At 40.7% G+C, this 14,270-nt stretch overlaps 1 protein-coding gene across 2 annotated transcripts; it reads left to right on the top strand.

Moving 5' to 3' along the window:
- Positions 1-1,133: 1,133 nt before the first annotated feature.
- Positions 1,134-13,349, top strand: MFSD1 (major facilitator superfamily domain containing 1). Of its 2 annotated transcripts, XM_084529173.1 has the most exons (17): positions 1,134-1,283; positions 1,408-1,460; positions 1,865-1,977; positions 2,318-2,360; positions 2,666-2,733; positions 3,361-3,469; positions 3,699-3,801; positions 4,461-4,559; positions 5,183-5,294; positions 6,132-6,188; positions 6,668-6,824; positions 7,345-7,442; positions 7,743-7,855; positions 8,350-8,397; positions 9,125-9,185; positions 11,508-11,622; positions 11,882-13,349. In XM_084529173.1, exons 1-17 carry the CDS (start codon positions 1,145-1,147, stop codon positions 11,939-11,941), a joined length of 1,548 nt encoding a protein of 515 aa, XP_084385299.1. In that variant the 5' UTR covers positions 1,134-1,144; the 3' UTR covers positions 11,942-13,349. The 2 variants fall into 2 exon arrangements, with proteins under 2 accessions (XP_084385299.1, XP_084385300.1); XM_084529174.1 differs by lacking the exons at positions 11,508-11,622; positions 11,882-13,349 and adding an exon at positions 10,524-11,323.
- The last annotated feature ends 921 nt before the right edge of the window (positions 13,350-14,270 follow it).

Genomic DNA, 14,270 nt, shown 5'->3' with positions numbered 1-14,270 from the left:
GAACTGCACTAATTTTGAGTACTCTAGACTAGTTTAGGGTGGCCGAAAATGTGACCCAGTAATTTCTCTTTTCTAGGAAGACAGGCATTCGATAACATACTTGTCTTTTGGCAGATGTGTAGCTTTTGGAAGGCACGTACTGAGTGAAATGTAAGCAATTTATTCCCAGTAGTAGTCTGCAGTAGAGCCACTACAAGCACGCTATACCAATGTGTTTTGAAAACTTACTGCTGAATGGTTACTGCTCAAATTTTTGACAGAGCAGATGGAAAGTGTGCCTCGGCTCACTGCATGTCAGGCAAAATGCAACAAATGTGAGTGCTGTTGATGTGCTCACTGTAGGCCTGCCATTAAAACCCTTTTAAATAGCAGGTAGACTATGCATGTGCCAAAAAAAAAAAAAAAATAATGACAAGTCCTTCCAAGAGTGTGCCTAAGACACAGTTTTATCATTGCTGAGATATCAGGGACTTTTATACAGCTGATATCCTGCTATGTTTTGCGCAGGTGACTTTTCTGATGTTCTCACACAAACCTTTATGATACAGGCTCACATGCCCTGTCCAGTGGCGTGAGTGACCCAGGACAGAACACCCAGCAGAGAGGTAACACACGCTGTGAGGAAACACGCCAGAAAAGGTGGAAAAATAAAGAGAAGATGTGAGTTTAATGAATTTAACGGTCTCTTAGCCCAAGTAACACGCAATAGGACAAGAGGAAATGGCCTCAAGTTGTGCCAGGGGAGGCTTAGGTTGGATATTAGGAAAACATTCTTTACTGAAAGGTTTGTGAAGGGTTGTAAGTGGCTGCCCAGGACGCAGTGGGTGGTGTTTAACCCTGGGGGTGTTTAAGAGAGCTGTAGACGTGGTGCTTAGGGGCACGGTTTAGTGGTAGCCGCGGCTGCTCGGTTAACACTTGGACTTGATGGCCTTAGGGGCTGTGTGAGCTCATTGTTGCAGCGCTGCCCGGGGGTCGCCATCCCCATCCCTGCGCCCCGCCTGAGGCTTCCCCATGCAGGCCGCGCGGGCCCTGCCCGTTGCCATGGCAACCGCGGAGGAGCCCGCGCTCCGTTACCACGGCAACCGCCGCGCGGCGCCTTATGGGGGCTGATCACGTGACGGCGCGGTCACATGACGGCGGCGCGATGGCGGAGGAGGAGCGGGCGCTGCTGGGCTCCGATGGCGGCGGCGCCGCCGGGCCCTCCCGCCGTCTGTCCCCCTGCCACCCGCAGCGCCTGGCGCACCGCCTGCTCGTCCTGGCGCTCATGTGCTTCCTGGGCTTCGGTGCGGGGCTGGGCGGGTGGGGGGGAAGCCCCCGGGCAGGGCCGGTGCGGGTCGGGGCCTCCCCACCTCTCCCCTGAGGCGTCCTCCCTCTCCTCCTGAGGCCTCCCTCCCCTTCTCCCCGCAGGCAGCTACTTCTGCTACGACAACCCGGCCGCCCTGCAGACGCAGGTCCAGGCGGTGAGTCCCTTGGGGGCTGTGCGGGCCCCGGGTGGTGCTCCGTGGGGTGCTGCTGGGGGGTGCCCGGCCTGGTGCGTGGGGTGCGGGGTTAAAATAGCAGCGCTGAGCCCCTCAGAGGTGCTGGTGGCATTCGTTTGCCGTGTTCTGGTTGAAAAGAGGTGGGTGATTTTCTTTTAGGTGCCCCCGAGAACGTCTTAATCTCTGTGCGTTAAAACAGCGTGCATCAGTTCATTCTAAAATAGCCATTTCCAGCAGAAATCGTCACCAAACATCCCCTCGCACTTTCTGATCAGAAAGTGTGCTTATTTCTAAGTACTCTTACGTATATGTGTATTCTGTGGCTTTGTAGTTACCTTAGGAGCAAGTTATTTACTTATTTTCAAATTTTCCTCCTGTTGCTGTAGGATATGAAGGTGAACACGGCGCAGTTCATGGCGCTCTATGCCTGGTATTCCTGGCCCAATGTGGTGCTTTGCTTCTTTGGAGGCTTTCTGATAGACAGAGTATTTGGAATACGGTAGGTGTGATCCCGCTGTCATTTGTGTTTAGCGGATGGGAGAGGTAAAGTGCATGCAGAATTTAACGCAGCAGAGTTCTTTCTTTTTCTTTCACACCACCTAGGAACTTCTGCTGGTACAACCAGTTTCTGTTCCTTTTATGTCTTTGGTAAAATAGCTTCAAAAATGCCAGTCTGTATCTTTTTCTTTTTAATGAAATTGTCAAGCTATCACATGTATTACACAGAACTTTCATTGTACATCAGCCTTCCCTTTTTCCTTACTGTATGTCTAATACTGTGTTTTACAGGGGAGAAAAGGAATCGATCTATTCATTAAATTGTTCTATTTTTCTTACAGGTTGGGCACTATAATATTTAGTATCTTTGTTTGTGTTGGGCAGGTAAGTGCAAGTGAGAGGGCGAAGGATGATACCAGAAGCATCTCTGCTGGGAGTGGGATGGAGAAAAAAGCTTGGATGGCTTCACTGATAGTAGTGTGTACTCAGGGTGGGTCAGGATGGATTTTGTGTAGCCAGCAGGTTAATGCATAAGGCAGAGGAGTAAAATAAAAAGGAAAGAGCAGGAAGTGGATGTGGAATAGTTCTCTGGGCCCAGAAAGGGAAAATCATCTTGCTTTGAGATGGTTCTAATTCGATTCGCGCTCCAAATTTGAAATGATAATTCTTCTTAAATGTTTATTTGACAGGTGATCTTTGCCTTGGGAGCACTGTTTAATGCTTTTTGGCTGATGGAAGCAGGCAGATTGGTATTTGGGTAAGTCTAGAGGAGCGTGCTGTGTGCCCTATCATGTAGGATCAGCTTTCTGCGTTCTAGAAAGCTGTGGCTGTGTTTGCACTCCAACAAAATTGTTGGCTGTTGAGGCATCTTTGAAGTTGAGATGTGCAAAAAGCTTTAGTCGTGTTCCCATTCTAATGCAAAATTAGAAAATAAGTACAGCTTCTCAGTTGTTCGTCGTTTGGAACATCCACCTACTGATTTCAGAAATTACAAAAGTCCCCAAATAAAGACTTGGCACTCAGTAGTCTGACAAAACTGGGTTAGTCTTTCTCTAATTTTTACTTTCTCGAATAAAGGGAATTCTTAGCAACAATAAATACAAAAGGGCTGCAGTAGTGGCAAAAATAAGAGCAAATGTCATATTTGCTCCTAGTTTGGAATGTTCCACAGAATGAAAATGCTAGAAAGTCTGACTAACTCTACTGGGGGGTGGACAGTTCTTTGGGGTCTGATAAGATGCTGCTTTTGGTGTCGTTGGGGTCAGCAGCTGTGCTGTGAGAAACTCCTCTGAAATACTCTCATATTGGTATTGATAGCAAGCGTTGGGCTGTTTCTTGTTATTTCCCATGTTAACGTGTTTTGTTTTATGCCTCCCTTTTTTAGAATAGGTGGAGAGTCCTTAGCAGTGGCACAGAACACGTATGCAGTCAGTTGGTTTAAAGGCAAAGAGCTAAATCTCGTGTTTGGATTACAACTCAGCATGGCCAGAATTGTAAGTTTAAAGCTGTGTAGCTCTGATTCATGGACTGTAACGGGTGTGGCTTGTCTGTGTTGCTGTTGGCTGATGTTCCAGGTGTTGTTTTATCTGTCTTTAACAGATATTTATAAATAAAGACTGTTTATCTGTCCTTACGTGTTCAGTAAGCAGTTTGACTAATGTTCCTTTTGAATTCATGTAATTGTGGCAGGCGTTATTCATTACATAAGTCTGTTCTGCCTAGGGGAGCACAGTGAACATGAATATCATGGGATGGATTTACTCCAGAGTTCAACATCTTCTGGGGCACAGTGGTCACAGTACTCTTGGCGTAACTCTCATGATAGGTTAGTAATATTTTTGAATTGATGTCACTTGATATTTTGGGTTTCTGAATTTGAGTGGTATGTGTATACGTTACTGATTTCCTACTAACTATGAAGTTAGTAAAATGCTGCGTGATTTTTCTGGCTGCAGAACTCAATTTTGTGTCTTACAGCAGTGAAACATTCAATGTACTCTGAGTAAAGGGCAGACTTCAAAAAAAAAAAAAAAAATCTGAAGGGCATCAAGTCACAGATTGTGTGTAGCTGCCTGATGTGTAAAAGCAGAATTACATCTCCCTTTGGATCAGCATTCCTTTTCTTCAGAGCCACGAGTGTTAGTGTTAATGCCTTGGTGGTGTTAACGAGGCCTTGGCTTTGGTTCTGTTATTGCAAGGCGCAGATAAGGACTGACTTGAGCTGTACTGAGTGGGAGTGGTGGTAATATTTGTGGAATAAATACAGTTGGTGTTTGTACTGCAGTTCCAAACAGGTGCCTCCTCTGGTAGACTTCAATATTTACACCTTATTCTGAGCTGCCCAGCTTGTTGAGTCTTGTACATAAACTGGTGTTAACCTGACTGAGCTTGCATTAGATATGTGAAGATATGTTACCCTGTGTGTCTAAAAGCCCAATTACTGCTTTGTTCAACAGCTAACTGTGTCGTCTTACCTTCTTGCAGGTGGCATAACGTGTCTCTTCTCACTGGGTTGTGCGCTAATCCTCGCTTATCTGGACAAGAGAGCAGAGAAACTCCTTTGCAAAGAGCAAGGGAAAACGGGTGAGTGCTGTGGGCAAACGTGCCTTGGACTTGATTCTTTCATTCTAGAGCAGATCTCTGTGGTTGTTCAATGCTTTATTTGTGGAGCTTGTGGAAAACCTTCCAGTTCACACCAGTTTGGACCAGTACTCTGTTTTGTTGAAATCGGTCTTCTTTCCTTCAGTGGGTGTGCAGAAATGTGCCGCTCTCTTCCACCAGTGTGGTGTTTTGAGTTCTCTGCGTGGGAGAACTTAGCCCAATTGAAAATACACTTGGTTCTCAAGTTCTGTTTGAGTATATAGCGTGACGTTTCAGGCACTAATTTCACAAGCTGATCAAGCTGTTCTTTCAAGGAAGTGTTTATATTTAATTCTACTGCACAAGACAGCTTTAAAAAAAACTTTGGAGAACTTGTACATCCGGCTTAATGGAGGAGATAGAGTTCTCCACTTTGGTGCTGTTGATCTAGAACCTGTATTTTTAGCTTCTACTCACTGTGTGAACTTCATACAAGAATGTGGATAGTGGCAGGATCATAATACTTCAGTAGTGACTCTCGGTCACCTGAATGTCTATTCAGTGTGGATGAATTTCAGATATGTTTGTGCTGACTGAAACAATATTGTCTTTTGCCTCCGTTCCAGGTGAAGTGATTAAGCTGACTGATGTGAAGGACTTCTCTTTGTCACTGTGGCTTATATTTTTAATCTGTGTCTGTTATTACGGAGCGGTCTTTCCTTTCATCGGTCTTGGGAAGTAAGCACCTTGCATAGTGCAGCTCTTTTTCCCCTTGAATTTGGCCAGGGTTTCACTAGTTGTAATGTGGTTTATAAGGTAGGAGGTGTGGCTGATGTTTAAAAAATGCAGATGGCTATGGGACCGCTGGTCTCCTAGTAAGTCTGTGCTGCACACAACTCTTACACTTTCCTTATCTGCTGGGCTTTGTGGGAAATACCATTCGTTTGTGTAGGTGAGTTGTCAGAACTCAAAAGCATAACATGTGTTCCATTGCCAAATTAAAACTCTATTTAGATTGAACCATGACACAAGATTTGGTGCAGAAAGTTGTGGACAGTTGTCGTATAGGATTCCTCCAATGCTCATACACCATCGAATTTGAGTTGGGGGCTTAAACATAGTTACAGCTTTGGACTAAAGCTCTTTTGCTGCTAATTTTAATTTATCAAGCTGAAGCTTGAAGCATTTGTGTGTAGATTTTTTTCTCTGAACCATGTGACTTGATGCAAGAACTCAATTGGATTTTGAATATAATTAGAAGCAGACCTTGTGAGCTTCATGCGTATTTTATGTTGTAAAGTGGAAAGTCTGAGATTACTTGGAGGTGTTTTAACAGCCAGCAATGTAGGTGCCTATTTTTCATTTGTGCACTTATTCTAAAACCTCTTACTGCAAATGTCTCATTACTGTGTTATGTATTGGTTATGTATTTTGAATGTTTTCTGCAAAATGCAATGTAAATAGTCCTTTGACAAAAATCTTGAGACTCTGAGTCATCTAAATGAGATCTCTTTTGGAGTGTTTGATAATTATTCTTGTATGCATCGTTCTAAGTTTGTACTTCTTTATGTCTAGGGTTTTCTTTATTGAGAAATTCCGATTTTCATCTCAAGAAGCAAGTGCAATTGACAGGTATATTTTCGTTAGTTTAATGAGTAGATGTCCTCCTACTGTGCTCTAGGAGTATATGTGTATCTGTATTTTGCTTCAGTGGATAGATAGAGTTGGCATGGGCTGAGAAATAATTGGGAGACATTTGCTTAAGTAAAGATGTCTTAGATATGCTGATTGAGGGATCTGAAAGAAAAAGTTCTATCTGAAGTGTATTACTGTGGAATTTAGTGATTTCCTTCGGAGTAGATGGAAACAGTTTAATAGCAATGATAAATAAGTTTTCCTTGTTTTGAAGAAGTATTTGGGATCTGGCAAAACACTTGATGGTGTGTGATTCCAAAAGTTCTAATATTGCTGTTTCCTTCTTGGATGATGAATGTCTTCAAATCCTCAGACGTGTGGGGACTTTTGAGTTCTGGAATCTATTTTTCTTTGTGTGTGTGGATTTTATGGTTTGAAGTTACAAGGAATTTTTTTATTTTTTCACTCTTTTATAGCATTGTGTATATTATATCGGCACCCATGTCCCCTGTCTTTGGATTCCTGGTGGATAAAATTGGGAAGAATATCATCTGGGTTCTATGTGCTGTAGTAACTACGCTTGCTGCTCATATTATGTTGGCTTTCACCTTCTGGAACCCCTGGATAGCAATGGTAATCAGTGTCTCAAAGAGACTTTGATAGCTAAATCTGGCAAAATAAGAATTTTTGCTGCTGATTAATTATTCTGTATGTTTTGTGTCTTCTGACTGCATAGATAGTGTTAAAACCTATTTAAATATTCCCTTGTTATGTTGGTGTAGTTATGAAGCTATTAATATCATAATTAGGCCACTTCTAATGGTTTTAAACTGTCTCTAGCATGCTATATTTGATAACTGTAAACTTGAATAAAAGCTTTTGTTGTGAGCTTCCTCTTCCTGGGGCCTGAGAAATAGATTATGAAATTAGGTTTACAAACTCAAATGCAGTGCCCACCAGTGTTTCCACTTCTGGAAAAAGTTCTCTCTTCTTCTAAATATGCATATTTATTTAGAAGAGCATAGCAAAAACAAGTTACTTTTGCTCTTCCTTTCTGTTTTTGGAGAAGGGGAAAACTAATGCATGCATTTATTAGAACCGTACAGCAAAAACACATTTCATCCAGCATCTTGTCATTTATTTATTTCACCAGTGTTTACTAGGAGTGGCCTACTCCTTGCTTGCCTGTGCCCTGTGGCCCATGGTGGCCTTTGTTGTTCCAGAACATCAGCTGGGAACTGCTTATGGCTTGTAAGTACTGAGATCTGTTATGTTGCTCTACAGTGATGACATCCCTGTACTGTGGAACTACTTAATACCAAGTAGTTGTAACAAGTTAAAGGTTGCTGGTTCTGTTCAAGTTCAGTCTGGGAAGAGTTCTTCTGTAGTTTCAGTGGGTGGTTGCAGCAAGTGCACAGTAACTTCTGCGAAAACAGAGTCGTGGCTCTGCCTAACATATGGAAAGAAGTTAATCTTGCTGTTCGATAAAAATAAAATATTGATTGTTCTTTAAAAAGCTTCTACACAGTGGTAATCCTTTGTTTTTGTTAGCATGCAGTCTATCCAGAATCTCGGTCTGGCAATTATTTCTATAGCAGCTGGGGTGATTCTGGACACAAGAGGATACTTGTTTCTTGAGGTCTTCTTCAGCGCTTGTGTTTGCTGTAAGTAGTGAAAACACTGAAAATAGATTCTGTGCGTTGAGGGGGCTTTGGCTTCTCCACATATTTTCTGTAACATGCTAAGTAACTCCTTTGTGTCTGTGCAGTTGGATAGACATTTTCAGCTGAAGCAATGTTGAAAGAGACATACCTAGTGAAGTATTTTGTGTTTTATTCTGAAGTGACTTTGTGAATAGTGTGGATGTTTGGAAAAAATGCAGAGTGAGTGAAAGGGTAGGTGAATGATGCTCTTAAAGCCTGTGTTTGTATCAGGGCTCTCTATTAATATGAAGAAAAAAACTTCCTCTGAGTTACCATGCTGCTTGTGAGCATAGCAGAATTTTCAAAAGTGATAAAAATGCTGCTGCAAAAAGCTCCCTTTCATTACAATTGTCATGAAAAAAATCTTAATTGTTGCTCGGTCGGATGTTAAAGCTGCTTTTATGTTATTGCAGTAAACTTTCTGTCAGCTAAAACTTCTTTATTTTACTTTTTAGTGTCACTGATAGCTGTAGTCATGCTGTATTTTGTGAATCATCTCACAGGTAAGTTAAGTGCTTTTAGTGTCTCTTGATGCTTGTTTTTCATGGGAATTCATGAAGTTACTAAGATGAAGCGTTTACAGTTGGCGGTGTACAGCTGGGTGTCAAACGCTATAGCACATGGATTTGGTGCTATCCCTTGGATAAGGCTTGTCCTCATCAAATGTGTTTCCTTGGTGCTGTAGTGTGAACCTTGCTGATTAGCAGGGTGAAGTACCTACCCCTCCAGCTAACTTGAACAAATGTGTAGGATATCATGCAGATAAGCAGTTTAGAAAAAGCTGTTTTTGTGTGTAAACTGCTTGATTGTATGTATCTGCAAATATTAAAACTTGGTAGACTTTCCTTCAAATAGTGGTCTTTCTCAGCTACTTCTTGAAGCTGTAACCACTGGAAGATCTAGAGGGGTTACCTTAGTTTGTTTCTTTCCAAGTTGCTTTTGCTTTCTCTAATTTTATGGGGAAGTGTGATGAGTTGTAGAGAAACTTCGTTGTTACTCAGCAAAAACCTGAGTCAGGCTTGAGAGCTTAGTGTAGTTCCTGATTTTTGCTTGCTTATTTGATTATGAGGAAGTTGCTTTCTTCTATTTACATCATTTTTTGTGAAAATGACTGATCTTTTCTGTCAAATGCTCTGAGAATTTCTGTAATGAGGTATAATATCAAAGACACAGAATTAAAAAAATAAATTGATTTTTAAAGCTTCAAAGTAGTTACGTCATCTGTTGCAGGTGGTGATCTTAACTGGTCTGCAAGGAAAAGGCAAAAACTGCAAAAAGTAGCTGCAACTGAGTAAGTATAAAGAACAGCGTCCTTACAAAATGTTGAACCTCAAGTAATTAAGTAGATTACTGGCAGACCTACAAGAGACTTAAGTTCAGACATTTGTATTGAAAATCACTTTCTTTCCTTCAAGGTAGTAGGATTTCATACTCTTACCTCTTGTGAATAATTAAAGGAAGTAACAATTAACCAGGTCTCCCTTCCTGGCACTCCTGCTTACAATTTCTCCTCATTAATTTCAGTAACCTTCCAACTCAGCAGAATAGAGGTGTAGTTTTTAAAAGTTTGTATCATTTATTTTAAAACTTGCCATTTTTACATGGTGTGTTCTTGACAGAGTCAGCAAGAAACATTACTCGGGTTTAATGTCAAGTGATGCATGGACTAATTTTTTAAGTCACATTAAAAACTAGATCCCTCTTCAGGAGAAACCCTACTCTGGTCCCTTCCTGTTCAGCTTGCTTCTTTTGCTGTCTTATGTAGAAGTCTTAACCCAACATGTCTCTGAAAACTGTAGTGTCAAGCTCAGTTTGTGGTCACATCTGTGCCATAAATGCTGGCTGCAGTGAAAAGCTTTTCCGTGACAAATGTTAATATGGAACCCAGTCACAGCTTTCAGGATAACTTCTGTGGAATTTGAGCTGCTTACATATGAGCAACGTGGAATTTCTTTGACATATGTCCTGTTCTGACCTAATTCAGCTCAGTGAGTCCCTTCAGATCCTGAAGTTTGTTTGCATGTAATGTTGTTGAAATGCTTTACCTCTTTTAATAGGTAACTACACTTTACCTGCAGATACTGTGCCTCTCACAGCTTGTATCTAAGTTCTTTCCAGATAAATACCTTGATAATAAAGACACTTTACATATGTACTTCATGGACTTTTATAAAATTTTGCATATGATGATACTTAATATATATTAAAAAACAACAACAACAACAAAAAAAACACAACAGCCTGTCAACAAAGTCTTGCCAGGTGACTTGTGGTGGCATGTAACACTTTCTTGATTGTTGTCCTGGTTTGTTATATATCAGTCATGAGGAACACTGAAGGAAACAAAAGCTTTCCAGAGCTGGTGAGCAGGCAGACGTAATTGTGATGAGTATCATCCTTGAGGCAAAACATCACAGCCATTTTTTAAAACAAATGAAAGAACAAAAGAACCTACATTGTGCTCGGGAGCAAAGGAGACCTGTGTCCAAATAGAGCCACTTCTCAATCTGCCCTGACCATGTGCATAACACTGCCAGAATTTACTGTGAAAGATGTCTTAGAGGATGCTGTGGGATATAGTGCCTTAGAGTAATATTTTCAGTAATTTTTATTACAATGTTTTTTGCAGAAAAGAAAGTTGATTAGCAAATATCATCCAGAAGTGGGGAGCATTTGATCAGCATCATGTCAACTTGAAGAATTTGTGTTGCTTAGTTTGGTGGTCAGCACTGGACAATAGTTCTCTTTCAAAAGATTAACACTGAGAATTTTACAGAAAATGGTTAAGTTTTATGCTTTGTAACTAATTTTAACTAATGCCAACTCATCTCTTAACACTTGAACAAAATCGGTTTACAGTGTTTTACACTGTTTCAGCTGTGTCATTGGAGAGGGCACTCTGTAGCCCAGGACAAACACATTCATCTTTAAAATAAAGACTAGCATAAAGCGTCTATGTACAGCACTGTACCATGTTGGTGTGGGTGGAGACTTCTTAACAGCATTTTATGTACTGGAATAAGGTTCACTGCCTTCCTTAGAAGTGGGTCACTGTTACTGCCTTTGTCACTGTCTTAATGCAAACCGCTGTCTTAAGCTAAACATGTTCAGAGCTTTGTTCAGTCCTGTTTCCCTTTCAGGTTGTGTAGGAAATGACTGACCGACGATGGTCTGGTCAAATATTGACTCTTTTGTAGGTGACTGCTGTCAATTCTGAAGACTGCTGAGCGGTCTTTTACTTGCCTTTTTGACAATTGATTCTTTTTGTATTGTAATCTTATATTTTAAGGAGTGAAGAAGACCTGTTTAATAAAGGGATATTCAATTGTTTTTACAAAAGCTCATTGAGCATGTTGTAATCTGTGGAAATCAAAAGATTTATCTTTCTACTGAAGTCTTGCAATCTAAATAAAAGGAAACTGCAGAAAATAGCCTCTCTCTTTCTTTACACTTAGTGTAATTCATTCACAGCTTTCTTCTAATTTAATATCCAAAATTCATCTACAAGCATTAGAAGCGTTTTTATTTATAGGAAATAAAACCACTGTACGCAAGATAGTTGCTGGGTTTGCACTCTTTAGTGCAAGTCTCTTAAATGAATTTTCTTTTCCAGAGCTGAAGAACAAGAGAGACTCAGACGTCAAAATGAAGATGACTTGGCTAAATTACGGCCAAAAGCTGATGACTTTAGTTTCAGGAATAAATACCTCTCCAAACTAGGCGCTCAGGTATTAGTAACAAAGTAGGGTTTTTAATAGTAAATAGTAATGAGTAGAAGTCTAAAATGGCTCTTTCAAAACCTTGGTTTATTGTTTCAAATAGCCAGCACATTAACCTCTGAGTAGAATGCTTAATGTATGCTTGTTCTCAGAAACAGTCTCACTAATGGTAGTTAAAAATGTAATGAGGAAAATGGAATTGACTCAGACCAAATAAGCTGAGGAGCATGCCTCTCACGATGCATGTTTTTAATCTTATTTTTTGCAGCTACCAGACAATTATTCTTCCTATTTATCGACAATGGCACACAGAAGCGTGTTGAAATAACATCTTGCCCTACTTGCAAAAGCAGAAACACATTGAAGTTCCTGTACACACAACTTTGTTTCCAGTACTGAGAACTAATGCTGCAGAAGCAGAATCATGCACCACATTTTTCTGCAAGCGTAGACCCTATTTTTAAAGTATTTGGCTTAAGCTCCCCTCTGCACCTTGAGGTAAATAACACAGATACTGAGGAAGAATCACCTGGCTGTTTATTTGAACCCGTGAGCATGTGCTACACCACCCTAAAATACTCAGTGAGTAGCTCAACTCAACAGCTAAGACTTGATCTCCTCTCAGTATACAACCATGGCTGAAGTGTGGAAGCTTTGCTGCGGTAACCAAGTTGCTGTGAAGTGAGTCGATGCAGTCATGGAATATTTAACTTCTCAAGTTGGACAACTTTATTGCCATATTGAAAACAATCTGTTTCATTTTTATTGTAGAAAATGTGAGGGAAGACTACCTCTTATTTTTGGTCTAAGCAAAGATTTCTGAAGAGACTGAGCTATACAATTCTAATGCTTCTATTCAAAAAGTACGAGCCCTGGAATTTAATATTAGATCACAGACTTAGCAATAACCTCATGTAAGTCATGATTAACATGAAAATCGATGTATTTAAGAGCTTGCCACTGAAAACTCTGGAAAGAGTTCTGGCACTCTGCAAAAATGTTGTTACATTTCATCATGAAAATTACGCTTTTTCCGTAATTTCTTTGGAAGGCTTGTTCCTGAACAGAGCTAGTTTCTAGTAACTCCTGCGGAGTGCTTTATCAGATTCTTTTGTTTTTGTTAACCATAAAGCCTCACTTATGTAATTGGACATAAGTTCTTACACTAAACTAATCGTACTCTAAAAGGGAAGAGCATCTGGCTTTCTTGAGCACTGGCTGCACTGAGCGAAGAGCTGCTGTATGAGTAGATGATGAAGTGCACAGAGGTGAGCGAGCTTTTCTTGGCTGACTTCAGGCAGTTCTTGTGTGCCCCAGTGCTTAAGAAATTTATACAGGTTGCTTGACTGGAGAGAAAATATTTTGTTAGAATAAAAATTTATATTTATATTACTTTGCCTGCAGTAACTTAACCCTTCTGCAACTCATTGTTTTGATTTATTTTTTTTTTTAAAGATATGACTAAGTGGAGATTTCTTTCACGTTCTGAAAAGGCTAACAGGTTTGTGAAAGACTAAGTCAGGACTATTTTAATTAATAGTAATGTATTCTGAAGAGCAGTCTAGGAAAACAAAGTGGCAGATTGAGCTTACTTCTGAACTGGAGCAGTACGCTGACCTGTGAGAACTCTTATTGGTGCTTTCTGTGCTCCCTTAGAGAACCAAACACTATCTTGGTTGATTTTTGTTTGTAGACTTGTGAATTATGGGTCTCTTTTAATAAAAGCTTTAAATGGATGTTGGCTCTTGTATTGTTCTTACTGTTTTGTGATGTGTTGTTGCCCTTGGAGGTAGTTGAGACTTACTTTTTTTTTTTTTTTTTAAACAAATACAATTTCTGCTTTCCCCTGAGAAATGCTTAGATGAAGCGTCTCTTTGAGGATCCAAGGGAAAAATTTCCCCCCGGTTCCTTTGCTGTTGGGTTGATGCATTTGTTCTTCTCGGGAAGGGAAGAAATTAGATATTGTTCTACTGCTCTTCCTCACTTCCTTCAGCTAGCTGCTTCTGCCAGTCACAGATCTCTGCTCCTGGTGTAGCTCTAACACGTTATGATTACAGACAACTTCTGCTGTTCCCCATGGATCAGCATTTCATGCAGGACAGCAATGAGGAACTTAATGTCTTGTTGAGACTTTCAGTTCCTAAATTCTCTGTACTCTTGAGCATCTTGCTGAAGTACTGCGGTGCATGTCTGTATGTGGTGTAACACCCATGTCAGCTCAGCTCCAACACCCCAGCCTTTCCTTCCTGAGGATCTTTCATCTCACTAATTTTTTATTATTTTTTTTACCTTGTTTTTCCATTTGTGGCTGTGGAGCATGGGAGCTGTCTGACTTTTGTTCCTTTGTCACCCATTCCCCTAATAAATGGAGCCTTCTTCTCTCTGCTATGTTGGTGCTTCAAATTTCTGATGCATAATTTTGGATTCAGGTTGACCATCAAACAGAAAAGGGGAAAATGGATTTTTGAAATCAGAAGTGAAGTTTCATTTTTTTTGTCTTCTGTACAGTTCTAGTGCTGGGTGACTTTTCCAAGCCTCGCACCCAGTCAAGCAGATGGCATCTGCAGCTGGGATGTGCTTCTTCAGTAAGGGGTGAGCCTTATAGGGGTGCCTGTCCCCTTTGTGTTCATGGCAGGCCTGGCAATGGGGCCAGCCCG

The sequence above is a fragment of the Aythya ferina genome (assembly GCF_964211825.1).
Source record: "Aythya ferina genome assembly, chromosome: 9".
In the NCBI taxonomy this organism is placed as follows: domain Eukaryota; kingdom Metazoa; phylum Chordata; class Aves; order Anseriformes; family Anatidae; genus Aythya; species Aythya ferina.
Note: the sequence above shows the minus strand (reverse complement) of the source record. Positions and strands in the feature narration are given on the sequence as shown.

Excerpts from the sequence above, each read along its gene's own strand:
- MFSD1 (XM_084529173.1), top strand. The coding sequence starts at position 1,145 with ATGGCGGAGGAGGAGCGGGCGCTGCTGGGCTCCGATGGCGGCGGCGCC. Across the intron at positions 2,361-2,665 it reads TCTTTGTTTGTGTTGGGCAG|GTGATCTTTGCCTTGGGAGC; the intron begins GTAAGTGCAAGT and ends TTTATTTGACAG. Across the intron at positions 3,802-4,460 it reads TGGCGTAACTCTCATGATAG|GTGGCATAACGTGTCTCTTC; the intron begins GTTAGTAATATT and ends ACCTTCTTGCAG.